Below are 15,493 nucleotides of genomic sequence, written 5' to 3'. Positions count from 1 at the left end.
TTTCCCAATAATGAAAAGCACATCTACTTTGCCCGCAGTGAACTAGCTGTCTGGTCGGAAACCAAAAAAAGCGAAATTAAAGATATAAATACAATTTTGAATCAAACCTCTTCGTGTCAACACTTTCTCACGAGCTTCAGGTCTGTGTGTCTTTCAGGGATGACAACACTCCACAGTGACCTGGAGGTGAGGTCTCCCAATACCTCCCCAGAGTGTTCGTCTCTTCTATTAGTTCCTCTTTAACACCTCGGCAGGGCCTGACCTTTTTTTGGGGGGGGGGAACTGAAGGGTCATGGGTCAGGGTTCAGCCTAAGTGCTCATTAGCATCGACTGTTAGCGGTTTAAAGTCAAGTGAGATCCAGTGGGTTTTGCTGGATCATGGTGCAAACTCGATTTTCTTAGAGAAATTGTTTTATTTCAGTGGTTCGCTGATGTTGTGGTTGAACCTTGTCATGCTCATATTATTCCGGCCTCCTCCGAGTTTAAATGATCCGACCTTGTGTTTTGGATGAGTGGAACGTGATTTCAACGTGGTTGGTTACATCACACTGACAAAGGAAGGAAATAAGACATGGAAATATTTATAAACCCGTGTTTTCTGTACAAAAGGGGGCTTGGGAACGAGTGTCCGAGTCGAGCGCAAGGCGGCCAAGCCCGACTCTCCCATAGGGACTCTCTAGTTGCCCTGGCCCGACCCTGTCACCTGACCCTGGACCTGGCCTTTAGGTTCTCCCCACTCAGGGTCACGACCCCTCGGTCAAACACCATAGTGTGCCTGTCACCGGGTCGATGGCAGCCCTGGTGCTTTTCTCTTTCTCCTATTGTGTCGGATGACGTTAATTCCTCATCAGCTCGACAAGGAGGGCGCCACTTCAACAGCAGACCCTGGGTCAGATCGCTCCCCATTTGTCCTCCATGGTCAATCATTTGAAGGCTGCACAGCACCTGACGTGTTGTTGGAAGTAACGTGACCGACACCAACTGCTAGGCCTGTTTGTTTCACACATCGGCACAAAGGATGAACAGAGTGTAAATCAACTTTACTCAAAATGTTCTTTCGGTCTCTCTCGTTTTCAGAGAGCAGTCCAATCAATAAGGGCACAAGCCTTATTTAAACAATCAGCCGATCAGGGGCAGATTTAGGGGGATCAGTGCTCGGGCTGATCTGTATCCAAGGGAATACAGTCTTATTGAAGACTTGTATTGATTAGGAAAGACCTGATAACCTCTGAATTGAGTGGGCTGCTTTCATGTATCGTGCCAGTAAGCAGATGTAAAACATTATGTTATGTTGAAGACTACGTGACAGATGCAATCAGGAATAACAAAATAACATGAAAATGTGTTTGGTTGATGATTACTTTACATGAGAAAAATATAATGATGTGCAAGTTTACACATTTGGACACAACCACCACAACAAACCATGTTGTGCCGGACATTCTGTCATTGTAAAAATAAAGCTGCAGGCACCAGAGTCTCAGGCTTCAGGTTGTTCAGAGCATTCACATCTTTGTCTCTTTCTGTTTCAGATAAGGAGAGTCTGATCACAGAAAGTGGAAAGCTCCACACCTTGGATATCCTGTTGTGTCGGCTAAAAGCGCATGGACACCGAGTCCTCATCTACTCCCAAATGACGCGCATGATTGACCTGCTGGAGGTATGTACACACGCACGCACACACACACACACACACACATATACGCACACACACAGGAAGTGTTGTACAGTATATCTATACCAGAAGATAATCACAAAATCCTGTCATTACCTCCAGTACAAAATATTTTAAGAAAGATGATGTTTTAACAAGTACTGTATTTCCTATGAATTGGGTCAATGTGTGTGTGTGTGCAGTGCTCTGCTTCCACTCTCTGCAGGTATAGTGGGTGTGTCAACCATTTTTTGGCTTCAATCGCATCCACAAGACAAGGAGCATGACTGCTAATAGTGAAATTTGACTTTATTTTGCACTGAAAGGTCAATGGACACCACAAAACCCATCTGTAAAAGATGTTTGAAGCCTGCATAGACAGTTACAAATGATTAATTTATACTCATCAGCAGAGGCAATGGTTTGTTTGCCAGCACATCACTGTAGTGCACTAGAATAGATTAGGAAACAGATGACTCATTACATCTTGTTGGCAGAGGTCTGCCTAGTCAAACTAGTGAGAGCAGGCTTATTATTCCAATACTTTCCATCATGTTTGTTGGATTTTGCTGTGATCTTGTGTCCGTATTGATATTGAAAGACTTAAGTAGGTATCATATTGACATCACAACACTCACTGCACGGTTTAATGTTGTGATTTTTTTCTATTTCTCCTCAACTCTTCATTGGTCTTCTCGGTTGATTTATTATTTTATCATAATAGACAAAAAATCGAATTGCTAGTGCACACTTACACATAGCAATCATCAAAAATGCATTCATATAAATAAAAAAAAAAGATCAAATTGCCTCATCCACACATTTGAACGTGTCATTTGCATATTATCCGTCAAGCAAGTTGTTTAGCTGGCGAGCTATCGGGCTCCTCTAATCAGCCTGCCTGTCCCTCGTCAGTGCTCTCATTAGACGGCTAATTAACAGGTCAGGGCAAATTAGTGGGCTCATATCTGCAGGGACGGCAGCCAGATGGGAGGGATGGCTGGAAGGGGGGAGGAGAGGGGGGAGCTGGGAGTGGCAAGGGCCTTGAGGAGATGCAAATGACGCAGGGAAACCCAAGACAAATCTAGATGAGGGGACGGAAGATGTGGACAAAATAAAGATAAATACAGAATGATTTTCTTTCTTGCTACGAGACTTGTTACTTTTATCTACACAGATAAGTGATGTAAGCTCAGAGAGGCAGTGGTGTAATTTGAGGTCTTTTATCAACAAGATCTATTGAGTTCACGTTGGAGGAAACCACTCCACCACACTCAAAGACACTTTCTCTGTTTTTTACACGTCTCTGTTTGTTTTCATCTGATTTAAGCTGGGACAAAATTTTAGCTTAAAATCTCCATCACTGTTTTCCGTCCGAAAACAATGGCGCAAACTACTTCTGCCGGTGATGGTGGGGTCGACAGCCTGGTGCTGGTTCCGTTGTTGCTTCCATATTTGTTGCAAACATCTCTATGGAGCCAACGGGCCTCTGGCATGATGTCATTGGGAATTCCTCCCCCATTCACACACACTTACACACAGACACACACAGTGGTGCAGCACTGTACCGTGGTTTCACAGCCATATCTTTTGATGGCAGATGGACCCAGCCCAGGTGGTTAAGGATCGTCTTCCTGTGTGTCTGGAAAACAGTGGCAATGCCTTGTGATTTGAGGCTAAATGAAAACAGCGGTGGTGAGAATGCTCAGGACGAAAAAGCAGGCCGGACTTTCAGTGTTGGTGTTCGTCGTACTTCCACCTTCAGTCGTCCCTCCGAGCTACGATTTCCTGTCCTAATGGGGCAATACAGCAGCGCCGTGTTTATAAGTGACCTCATACAGTGAATGGGGCTGTGACAGCATCGCCTGCTCTAATGGGTTAAATAAACCCACAAATGAAATCATACGCTAAATTCGTCCAATCTGGTTTTACTTGTCTTCCGAACATATCATCTCGCTCATCGTGGGGGATAACAAATTCTGCAGATGGAGTTGATTTCCTCGAACACGAGACTGTGGCCGAGTGAACGAGCGGAGGAGAGGCCGATGCTAATCTCTGTCATTAGCGTCATTGTTTTCGTCGCCGGTCGGCTGCCCGTTCCTCTGGTGACATCACGTCGTCAAGTGATGGATCATCGGGATCCGGGTGGCCCGGAGGAAAAATAACATAGCTGGCTCGCTCTGGCAGCGGTCGACTGGAGAGCGGCACCGCCAAGTCACTGCCCTCCCGCTTGAGTTGTGTGTCTGGCTGCGTAGGAGGCACTTTACTGTACGACAAGTCTGTAGCTTAGATTACAGCTCTGATTGAATTCAATCAACTAACAAAGTGGGATACAGTGACTCATTATGCTTATGCAACATGGATTTAAGTCTAATACATTGTGATTATTTGACCATATATATATCTGCCCTGTTGTGGGTATAAACATAATGTGTAATCTGTGACAGCGAATGAAAAGCTATGTTATTGGGTTCATGAGTCATTGAGGTTTTTGTTTTGCGGCTGTCAACCTTGAGACGCACACTAATCTGAACTGGGCAGTTTTCAAAAAGTCTACAAGACACGTTCAGTTTCACAATATTATTTGGCAAAAGGAAAAGGCTCCAAATCTTAAAATAAAAATGTTGAAAGCAGCAAATGTTTGATACTTGACCTTGAGAAACGACTGAAAAATTATCTAATCAATCAATTGGCTAATTTTGGCAGCTCTCGAGAGAATTCTGTATTTTTAATTGGCTAATCAATCCATCCATTCTGCTGCTTATCCAGGATCTGGACAAATTGATGTAATTAATTATCTGATTAGTAATTACTGTGAGGCTGTGCATTGACTGAAAAAGACTAAACATGTGATATAGTGATGAATACTATTAGGCATAGACAAAGGTTTCCCTCCATAATTCCATGAGAATAATGGTGAACCATTTAATTCTATGTGGTATCATAAATTCCTATCTCGATATTATCCCCCCGGCCACTATGTGCTTGTTCGCTTATCTGCAATTACTTTAAAGACCAATTTAGCATCATTCTCATTCAATACCTAAAGAATAAACAAGGCACAAAAGAGGTACATTTATGTTTACATTAAAAAATTATATATTTTATTAATTCAGATCTATATATTTGGTTGTATTTGTGTATTCCTTTTTATTTAAGGTTAAACTGTTAAATATCAACTCTCGATTAAACATTTTTTGCCATGACATGACATTTTAGGAACAATTTTCTGTACATAAAAGATTTAATGTATTGGCATCTAACTCCTATAATCAATATATCTGAAGAAAATATATAATTTTTTTAATTCTACGCATTCCTCCGTGGCAATATCTGCCACAGATGTTACCCACAATGCAACACGCCCAGAGATCTGGCTCGTTGAATATGTTGCAACAGTTTGTTGAACTGTTGAGTCATTTATTTATAGAGCCAGCCCTTGACGTTCTTTTCTTTCAATTGTTATTCCATTTATGAGGAAGGGAACAGACCGCGGCCACGCACGCTGTGTTCCCGACCTAATAACTACAATCAATACGCAATGAGACCACACAGTTCTGGGACGTGTGGGTCTCGTTATTGTTTGGGAAGTTGAGCTCAACCTGGCTGCCACTCTTTGTTTATTCTCAGAGGTGGTTTTCATGCACATTAAAGCTCCAACCCCAAAGACCTAGAGTAGAAATACAGAGACCGAAACAGGACGTTTCTTAGCACTTTTAAACAAACGTCTGTATTCCCACGTCTTCCTCCTCCCATACATCACTTCAGGTTGCTTGTCAAATATCACACCCGTAACGATCTTTTCTGCTAATAGGATTATAATAGGCTGCTGACAGTTAGTTGAACAAGAGGAACATTTTGGTCTGTTAAAGGTTAACGTGGACCCGCATCTTGATGTAAAACATTTGCAACACATTACAAACTGCAGAAGTACACTACAGCAGAGTCACTTGTGATTAACTAACAACTCAAACAACATGAAAGAGAAACTAGCCAGCTGCTGAGGTATAGATTTCATTGCGTATAGCAGAAGTGACGCAAAGCTGTAACGAGATTTTAAACATGACAGGGGAGATCTTTAAAACTTTGATTCCGATGACTTGGATGTAGATTAGGAGGGCTGAGCAGCATCCTGCTGGCGAGATATCAAAACCTGATTCAACAAGGGTAGCAGCATTTTGGCGAGCTCTGCGGCTAGTGGTCCCTAATGTAGCGTTCACTCGGAGCAGATGGGGCTGGCGGGAGCGGAGCCAGACACACGTACAGGGGAGAGGGCGGGTCCCGAGTTCCGTGACTCCGGCTGGAGGAGGTCGCTGAAATCATTGACATCATCGGTAATGACTGTGTTAGGTGCGTTGTGATGTGCGGCAGTAATTGTGACTGGCTCATCGGTCAAGGGGCACTGACATGTGTAAGGCAGGAGGTCGCGGGTTCAGGGCAGCGGTTAAAGAGAGATCAACGCGGCACCTCATCACTGCTGCTGCCCTGACCCCCTCGATGGAGAACCTCTTCCCATTAGACCCAACACCCACGCACAAATACACACCCAAATACGCACACAGAGCACAGCTTAGCAGACTTTGGGGGGGATAAAATATCCGTTTCTGCAGTTCTCAGTGTCTCTGTGGGCTGGTAGTGAGGTTTCAGCTCCAGTAAATATACATATGAAATGTAGGATTTTTATATTTTGGAGACAAATCCTGTTGTTGGATACAAATTCTAACAATAAGGATTCACATATCTCTCCCTTGGAACTTAAGAAGTAGACCTTCAGGATGTATCTGCTCCTCAGAGTGACTTGAAGAGAATTGCATGTTTTAGAACTTATTAAAATCACAATACAGTTTCTAATGACCCTGAGCAGAAACAGCTTGAGATTCCGGTTTCCTCAAGTCTTTGGTTTGTCGGTTTCTAATTCATTGGTACAATTCAAAAGCTTTAGTTGTGAATTCTGTGCAGGGGGAAAGTAGAAAAGGTTGAAAAGCAACAACTGCAGCTTCAGTAAATCGTCACACTGATTGTATGTGACCACTTTATTATTGCAAACATTCTTCAATATTAACTTTTTGGAGACAGTCCTCGGAGCCGGGACTGTGCTCGATCTGAGTTCTGGCAAACGGCGGACACGCTGGCACGGTCAACGCTGTAAATCTGTCTCATCGGGTTTCCTAATTATTTTGTCCTTTTCTTCTCCAGGAGTACATGGTTTATCGAAAGCACACCTACATGCGCCTCGACGGATCCTCCAAGATTTCCGAGCGCAGAGACATGGTGGCTGACTTCCAGAGTCGGTGGGTAGATGCAATCGACCGTGTGCATGAAACCAAACTCCCTCTTTCACAAACTATCTGCAAATCTCCCTTTTTCGAAAATTGCAGCAATAAGAGAACAGTTTAGTCTTGCGTGTGTGCGTTTGGATTTTTCTATCGATTCCACAGGTTCTGTTTTACATTAGCCCGCAGCTGAGGCATGTCATTATCCTGACTCTTGTTGTAGATGCAGAACTCTACTGTTGGTATCAAATGCACGTCCCGTTTCCCACGCCACTCTACTCCAATAAGTTTTAATAGGATTTCATGCCCAAGGACGGCTCTTAAATTCCCCTATAACTTCATTTAATGCCTTTTTATTTATGGATATTTGTTTTCTAACCCCACTTGTAAACGATATCCTTTTGAGTAATGTGTGTCTCTGCCTTTCCCTCCCTCCCTCTTTGTTTCTCTCCTCCGCCCCTCCCCCCACCACCACCACCTCACAGGACGGATATCTTTGTGTTCCTCCTGAGTACGAGGGCCGGGGGGCTCGGCATCAACTTGACTGCCGCCGACACCGTGAGTCACTGACACACTCAAGGAAGTTTATATAGCACATAAATAACAGCATAAGTATTTTTCTTGGAATGAACAGAGCCAGAAAATAGAGTGTTTCAGGACGTTTGAATTAGAATGGCAATCATTAGAGCACATACTTTCGCCTAGGCCCAACAGTGCCTTTAAATTAAATTGAGCTGCAGCAGATTTATGACACTCATAGATATCAGTTCTCTAAATATATATATTTATAAAAATGTTATTCATAGATTATTATGATTTTACCGTTTTCATCAACAGCCCTGAATTAGTCCCTGGGACAACAGTAAATATGTGGAAAAACACCATATCACAACGTTAATTAAGGAAAGGGGAACAATATTAATGGTTTCTTCCCTGAGCCGTACCACAGCCTTTCACCAAGTGGTAATCCGTTCTGTTCTTGTTGTGTAATCCTGGCAATTTACAAATAAACCAACCGAAAACAAATGGACTGGGGTGAAAATGGCGGAAGTAATACCACGTTGAAGTGATGAGGATATAGTGCGGATGTGTGTGCACCGAGGGGGGGGGGGGGTGAACACGCATGCATAAATGATGATCTCTGCGCTCATCAACATCTCTCAGCATAATGTCCCTTTGTGTCCCTGTAGCCCCGATCAAGTGGGATTAGCTTTCCCTGACAATGAGTTTGAAGTGATGGTTAACACGGGACATCTGTCTTGTTAAAGGCCAGTTCACATAGGGTAACACGCTGCTGTAATTAGGCTCAGAGGTCACCGAAAGGGGAGTGGCTCCCTCGCATTATCGCAATAATCAAAATCGAACCACGTAGTCAACAACGATCTGAAAGAGAAAAATGTGAAACCGGACCAAAGTTGTGGTTTTCTTGACGTCTTTTATTGAACATGTACGTTTCCCTTCCCCCCTCCAGGTTATCTTCTACGACAGTGACTGGAACCCCACAGTGGACCAACAGGCCATGGACAGGGCTCACAGGCTGGGTCAGACCAAGCAGGTGACCGTCTACCGCCTCATCTGCCAGGGCACCATCGAGGAGCGGATCCTGCAGCGAGCCAAGGAGAAGAGCGAGGTCAGAAACACAAGCCAACACAACACAACACAAAACCACTATGACAGTTTGAATTTGAGTGTTTAAAAAAGGCCGCCCATATAAGTAAGACAGTGTTTAAACAGTGAACATCATGATGCAAGTTCATTAAGGCTGTTTGTTCTTGTGTGATAAGATCCAAAGGGTGGTGATTTCTGGAGGAAACTTTAAACCAGACGCACTCAAACCCAAGGAGGTGGTGAGCCTGCTGCTGGACGATGACGAGCTGGAGAAGAAATGTGAGTTTTAAAGACACACACACACACTTACATAACACATACATATATATCTTTTTTACACAAAAGCCAAACCTTACAGGGGAATGAAGAATCTAAAATAATGCGTTGTGTCTCCTCCTGCAGTGCGGCAGAGACAGGACGAGAAGAGGCAGCAGGAGGAGTGCAGCAAGGTGAAGGAGCGCAAGAGGAAGAGGGAGAAGTACGCTGAGAAGGTATGTGTGTGTGAGCTTGAGGAAGAATGTTGAGAATAAAAAAGAAGAAACTAAATTGATGAAAAGGAAACTTCCTTCCATCTCTCTTCAAAAAAGGTTTCTTCATTTAAATAAGACTTATTTTAAAACTTGCCATCCGACTCTTAGATTTTATTATTTCGTTTGTCTTAAGTTTTTAAGTTTGGCCTAATGGAAAGATGAGGAGGTGGCCCCCAAAAGCATTTATTCTCGGGGGATCACAGTCATCCACAGTGAATTTGATAGAAATCCAAGTGTTCATTTGAGATTCCTTGTCACGGGCCAAATTAGTGCTTGATGTGAGGTCAGGAGGTCGACGGAATCATTAGAGATCCGCCTCTGGGGACCGTACCCGGACCAGATTACACAGCAATCTGGCCCATGGCCGCTGAGTTTGTTGGACAGACGGACAGGCCAAGCACTCGATACAGGCCTTGAAGAGAAGACTAGGGGATTTGAGATGTGTCTGCAAGAAGGAAATGGAATAAAACAAATTCAAAACTAACACGGCCCTCGGTGGTCTCTCCTGCTCCCGTCTTCTGATTCTAACCAGCATAAGAAGAACGAGGAGTCGGACATCAAGAGGAAGAAGGAGATGAACCTGGTCATCTCCCACGCACCCTCGGCCGACAACTCCAACCTCTCTGCGGACGGAGACGACTCCTTCATCAGCGTGGAGATGGACTCGGCCATGCCCAGTCCCTTCAGTGAGGTGAGGGGATCCCAACCGACTGAGGAGGGAACTGCTGTATATGACTGTGATCGATGATACAGGGGATTGTCAATGGTTTATTAAATGATATATCCACGAACTCTCTCTTATTCTGCATTTCGTGCTTTTAATTTCTCTTACCCCTTTTTTCTTTTCTTATCCTCTCTCCTCTTTACATCTGTTATTGATTCCTTTCCTTCCTCGTGTTGCCTCTTTCTTTCCTTCTACTTTCTTCTATCACTCCTGCTTTCCCTTTTTTCTTCCGTCTTTCCCCGACATCCTGATGATCCTTTATCCTCCATCTCCTTATTGTTCCTTGCAACGTTCCTCGGCTCTCCTCCCTTTACTGTACCGGCCTGATTTCCTGCGTTCCCTCCGGTGCTGACCCCTAGCTTGTGTGTGTGTCTGTGTGTGCTCCTGTGCACGGCCAGATCTCCCTGAGCAGCGAGCTGCAGCCCGGCTCGTTGCCGCCGGACGCCGACGCGGACGAGAGCAGCAGCGACATGCTGGTCATCGTGGACGACCCGGTGTCTTCTGCGCCGCAGTCGCGCGCCACCAACTCCCCCTCCTCCGTGTCAGGATCAGTCTCAGACAACATGAATGGTGAGAGAACAAATTAATTAAATTTGACCTTTGAATTTTAGTTTCTGCAATTCTATACTTATAATCCACTACATTTATCTGACAGCTACATCATCACTTGTTTAAACAAATTATAAGTGTCTAATAAATCCACAATCAATTAGGGATTTTCCAACGGGTCTTAAATCGTCTTAAATTTAATTGTCTGAATTTTAAATATGTTAATTTATTACATACAATTTCAAGTTCATTTAACACTACTTCTATCGCAATTCTATTGAAAGGTTTTTGTCATTTCTCTTGGTGGAGTATTTTTTGTATGAATCCACTGGACTGGCATTTATGGCGAAGTGTAAATAAGTGTTGGACTCTGATATTCCTTCATATCTGTCGTACTTGACAGCTTTTAAATTGAAATTATTTTGCTGACTACCACTGCAACTGTTGCTGTGGTGTGCTTCTTATAGAAACTGTGGTATTTATACTTTCACTTGAACAAAGTTCTTCCACCATTGAATCCACACAAAGTGGTAGCTAAAAGTCAACATATCCTAAGTCACGTGGACTTCGGGACATTCCTATACCCCGTCACAAATAGTATAACCCATACTGTCCACATGGTCCTATTTGATGGTGGAAATAAAGATAATCTCGGCACATGTAATCTCTTCAGCTGCCCTTAATTCTACAAGCTCCAACTTTGCCAAACAGAACATAACCTGTGTGTTATCGATGAGATAGTGTTATCATGTTAGAGCGAGGGTGGAGGAGCAAATCGGAGCGACTTACAAGAAGGTCATCGCCTCACACAGAAGTCAGACTTGTTATGTTCCCCTCACTATCAGGACCCGTGTTTTAATACGTCAATGTCAACTTTATTTATATTGCAGATTTAAAAACGACTTGGTTGACCAAAGGGCTTTACAAAGTCAAGGGTATAACAAGAAAACATGCATAGGCTCCTGTCCACTGAGACAAATAGTCTGTTATCTCATATGTATTTTGCAGCTGATTATTTGGATTTATGAGGGTGTTATTTTGTCAGGATGTTCTGTACCATGAAAGCAAGATAAACACTGAATGTATAGTTTTTTTTCCTCCTACGTCTGTGTATTGGACGCTTTGCAATAAGCTAAATCCCTCCTAAATACATGCTGCCTCACTGAAACCCATGTTCTGCTGCCAGTAGGATTATTGATGGCCCTTGCTAACCAGGCCCAACGAGCTGGGAGAAAGTCTGTGCTTTCAAAGATGCCGATAATGTCGTAATGAAAGGTTTGCAAAACGGCGTGACCGGTTAGAATCAGGGAGCGATCTGTGAACTTGGACCACAACGTGAAAAGAGAGGAAGAGTGAGATTAAGGGCTCTGGAGGGAGGGCAAGACGAAGAGTGAGGGATTTGTGGACTTTTTTTCCCATCCATCTATGCGTGTTAGCGATAGGGTGGACTCAGCTCCCCCCATAGAGGGGTTCCTAACCGCAGCCTGTGGAGTAAAACATGCAGACGAGTGGAGAGACGCTAGGGTCAGGATTAGGCACATTACCAGTGAGGCAGACGCTGGCCCCAGTTGTGCAAACAGTATGGAAAATGAGAGGATGGTTCTTGTTTTTGCTGGAGCCTGCACTTGTGGTAATGATAAGTAATAGTTTAACGTGTAATAATTCTTCTGTATTACAGTAAAATGGACTCGGGTAAGGCCAGGGCAGACAGAACATCATCCGGACGAACTCGAAACGGATCAATTACTCAAAATGTATTTAAAGTATTAAAGGGGCAATGTGTACGTTTAAAGATTTTTAACATAGACATTAAGTTTTGATGTTGCCTGAAAGATTACTGTTTTTTAGATATCTTTTGAGGTTCGAATGCTAACCAGCGAGCCCTGGCCTGTCTCGTTATGCCACCTTGTACCGCCCCAATCCACGCAGGTTTGATGCTATGCTGAGTTCCGAGTTATTCAAGCTAACGGTAGCTAAACATGAGGGTGACGGTTAGAACATGGTTGTACACAGGGAAGCTGGAACAGGGTCGGCAGAGCAGGGAAGTGACTGGGGCCCCAAGCTGAGAGAGGGCCCCGGGAAAGGCTGATCCATAGAAACCAAGATTTCGTGAAAAAGCCTTGAATTCTATGATGGGCTATGTACCGAAGACCTCCCTAACGGGGCCCCATGCCACTAACTCTCTGACAAAGGGTTCTTATTTCAGAGGTTTGGTTAAAATCAAAGCTGTTTATCATGTACGTTTCTCGGGGGGAATGGATTTACGTTTTTTGGATTTCTTTGGTCATTTCATTGTTTCTGATAATAGTTCTCAACTTCCAGGAAAAAATGCTGCCCCCTATTTGCTGGGAGTAGGAATTTGACAGTTGGCCCTTAAAAACCATTGACATTGTGGCAATTGTCATTTAATGTGTTTTCCTTCCGTCTTTAGGTGTTTCAACCTCGGACAACATCAGTCCTGGCAGGGGGGGCCGATCCGGGCGGAGTAGGGGACGGCCCAAAGGATCGGGAAGCGGGACCAAGTCGGGAGGAAAAGGACGTGGCCGCAAATCGACAGCAGGCAGCGCGGCAGCAATGGCCGGAGCGATGGCTGGTGCGGCAGCTGCATCAGCTGCTGCTTATGCTGCTTACGGCTACAGTGTTTCCGGAGGTTTGTGAATATTTAGTTGTATTGATTAACATTGGAGGTTGGGTATTGTGGGGAGAACCACAGTGTTTCCACACTGCTGACTTGAGCCAATTAAACTGGCCTAACTTTTACTGCAGGCATGACCACTCGATCTAGATGGGACCAAAATAGGTGTATTAATACTTAAACATATATAAATGTGTTTTGGAGTTAATAGGGAAATTAATGAGTTTCGTTTCATCAGTCCTAGTCCTGTATTTTTGACATTTGTATCGCAGGTTCGGTCTCACCATCAGAATCCGTTAACCCCTATGAGGAACCTTTAACTTGAATCAACACATGCTCATGTTTTTCAGAATAAAAACGACTTTTAATGTTAAAATTCTGGAGGAATGTCAAGCCTCTTTTTCTATGAGAGTAACTGTGCCCTGTGACTTTTATTTTATTCTCTATTTTCTTTTATCATATTTCATTTTTATTGTTGGTATTTTGATGTGTTGCTATCTTCTTGTTGTACCTTTTACTTTGTAAAGCACTTTGGTCCACCGAGTTGTTTTAAATGTGCCTTATAAATAAAGTTGACATTGTCACTTCCCTGCCTTCCAGCAGCCCTCGCTGCCTCCAGCCCCCTGCAGCCTTCACTGGGCCGGTCTGGTACCAGCCCGGCCTTCAACCCCAGCAGGAGCTCGTCCCCCCAGGCCAAAGGAGGCACGTCCACCGCCCTGAGCCCCCACAAACAGTTGGCCCAAAGCCACCATCACAGCAGTCCCGGTGCAGTCAGGAAGGGCAAGGGTCCCGGTGGTCCTGGGGTGCGATGATACACTCACACACACACACACACACTATTGCAAGTGTCTCACTATAGAAAATAAACACATAACCACACAGAGATAGCTGACCTTCTCTCACTGTGATCCGTACAGACAACCTACAACTTACAATAAAACAGTGTTTATAGTAACTGAGGCTCACTACCTGGAGGACCATGCTGTGTGTGCTGGCTCAACCACCCTCTACACACACATTCTCACCAACACACACACACACACTCATTCGTTTGAAGGTACAGTCCCCACCAGCCTCCCCGTGTCTCGTGTCAGGTTCATTTTTAATGTGTCCCGGTCAGTGGACGGAAATCTGCCTTGAGTTATTTGGTTTGCATCGTGACAACAGTATTTCCAAGTGCTTTTTTTTTCTTCGAGAAGACAAACTGAACTTTTCTATTCTTGACAGGAAGCTCTTTCAATTTGCCGCCGAGCAGTAACAATACAGACAGAGACGTGAACCAACACGCGTAGCTTAAAGGGCTTTGGATTCCTTGTGTTTGCCAGCATGGTGAGGCAACAGAGCTTCTGTCAAATGCACTGAGCCACGTCTTCCGTTTTCCTTTTCTTTGTTTTTGGTGTTATTGACCCTCATACATGTACATTAGGTTATTTAATTGTCCTGTAGATAAGCTCAGTGCAAACTGGTGAATGATTCTGCATTTTATAGAGCGTAAAGTGAACCCACAGCTGACCAGTCTACCAAACAACAGCTTTTCTACTAAAGCTCTTATTTTTGTAAGAAAACATGCAAGTACCCAAATCAACATGACAGGTCTTAACGTTTTGGAAAAAAAACAGTAATGTATCACAGCGCAGATGCAAATAAGAATTGATGTTATATATTTTTTGCCCGATAGAAAAATGAATGAAAGGATAATGTAAAAAATGATATTCCAAAATAAGGGTTCTGGTTGATACAGCAACGCTGCTAATGGTCAATTTATGAATTCACTCAGATCATTGGTTTTCTAATATTTAAGTTATTTCTGTTAAGTGGGCAGTTCACGATTATGGTGAACGAGGATATTCAGCTGTAAACAGTGTAAATTGTACTGAAGCCATGTTTTATTTTTCAGAAGTTGCTTTGTTTGTGATGAGGCGTCTGTGGTTCTCTTTGATGTCATCGATGTTTTAGAAAAAAAGAAAGGTTTGCAGCAGTGTCCTACGATGAGCACTACATCTGTTATATTATAGGTTTGTCCATTGTTTGTTTTTGTGTTAATAGTGTGATTAAAATATGATGTTCTATATTGATGTAAATAATGATGAGAGCAACTTTTCCTCTGGCTTGTCCCTCATTCGCCTGTCTATTTTTATAGGTCATGTGTACATATGAAGAAATGCATCTGCCATTTTACTAACAGGAGGAGCCAACTGGAAATAAATGGAGTGCTTAATCAGCCGAAATCTGTATTGTCTCCTGTTTTTATTTGACTGGTTTTGTTGATTGCCTCTGCGGAGGAGGTCATGTTTCGTCTGCGTTTGTTTGTTTGTGAGCTGAACTACACAAAAACTACAGGACGGATTACCACCTTACCTGGTGGAAAGATTTGGCATGGGTCTGGAAAATCTCAAAAAAAGTTGGTGTGGATCCAGAATTTAGTTTCACTTACATTGTGAGATTGGGCATTGTTGTGAATTACTCAGGAAATAATGCACCCCTGTCCCTGTTTGTTTGTTTGTTGGTTGGATTATTTGT

At 43.5% G+C, this 15,493-nt stretch overlaps 1 protein-coding gene across 1 annotated transcript in view; it reads left to right on the top strand.

Moving 5' to 3' along the window:
* Nucleotides 1-15,205, top strand: part of ino80 (INO80 complex ATPase subunit) — a 37,234-nt gene extending 22,029 nt beyond the window's left edge. Inside the window, 10 exon segments of the mRNA XM_053444636.1 lie at nt 1,533-1,660; nt 6,851-6,945; nt 7,413-7,485; nt 8,399-8,557; nt 8,712-8,814; nt 8,938-9,026; nt 9,598-9,756; nt 10,188-10,359; nt 12,770-12,988; nt 13,574-15,205. Coding sequence (XP_053300611.1) covers nt 1,533-1,660; nt 6,851-6,945; nt 7,413-7,485; nt 8,399-8,557; nt 8,712-8,814; nt 8,938-9,026; nt 9,598-9,756; nt 10,188-10,359; nt 12,770-12,988; nt 13,574-13,785 — 1,409 coding nt within the window. The 3' untranslated portion in view covers nt 13,786-15,205.
* The last annotated feature ends 288 nt before the right edge of the window (nt 15,206-15,493 follow it).

This window comes from Pleuronectes platessa, chromosome 17, assembly GCF_947347685.1.
Source record: "Pleuronectes platessa chromosome 17, fPlePla1.1, whole genome shotgun sequence".
Taxonomy (NCBI): domain Eukaryota; kingdom Metazoa; phylum Chordata; class Actinopteri; order Pleuronectiformes; family Pleuronectidae; genus Pleuronectes; species Pleuronectes platessa.
The sequence above is the reverse complement of the archived record's forward strand: the minus strand, read 5'-3'. Positions and strand labels throughout refer to the sequence as shown.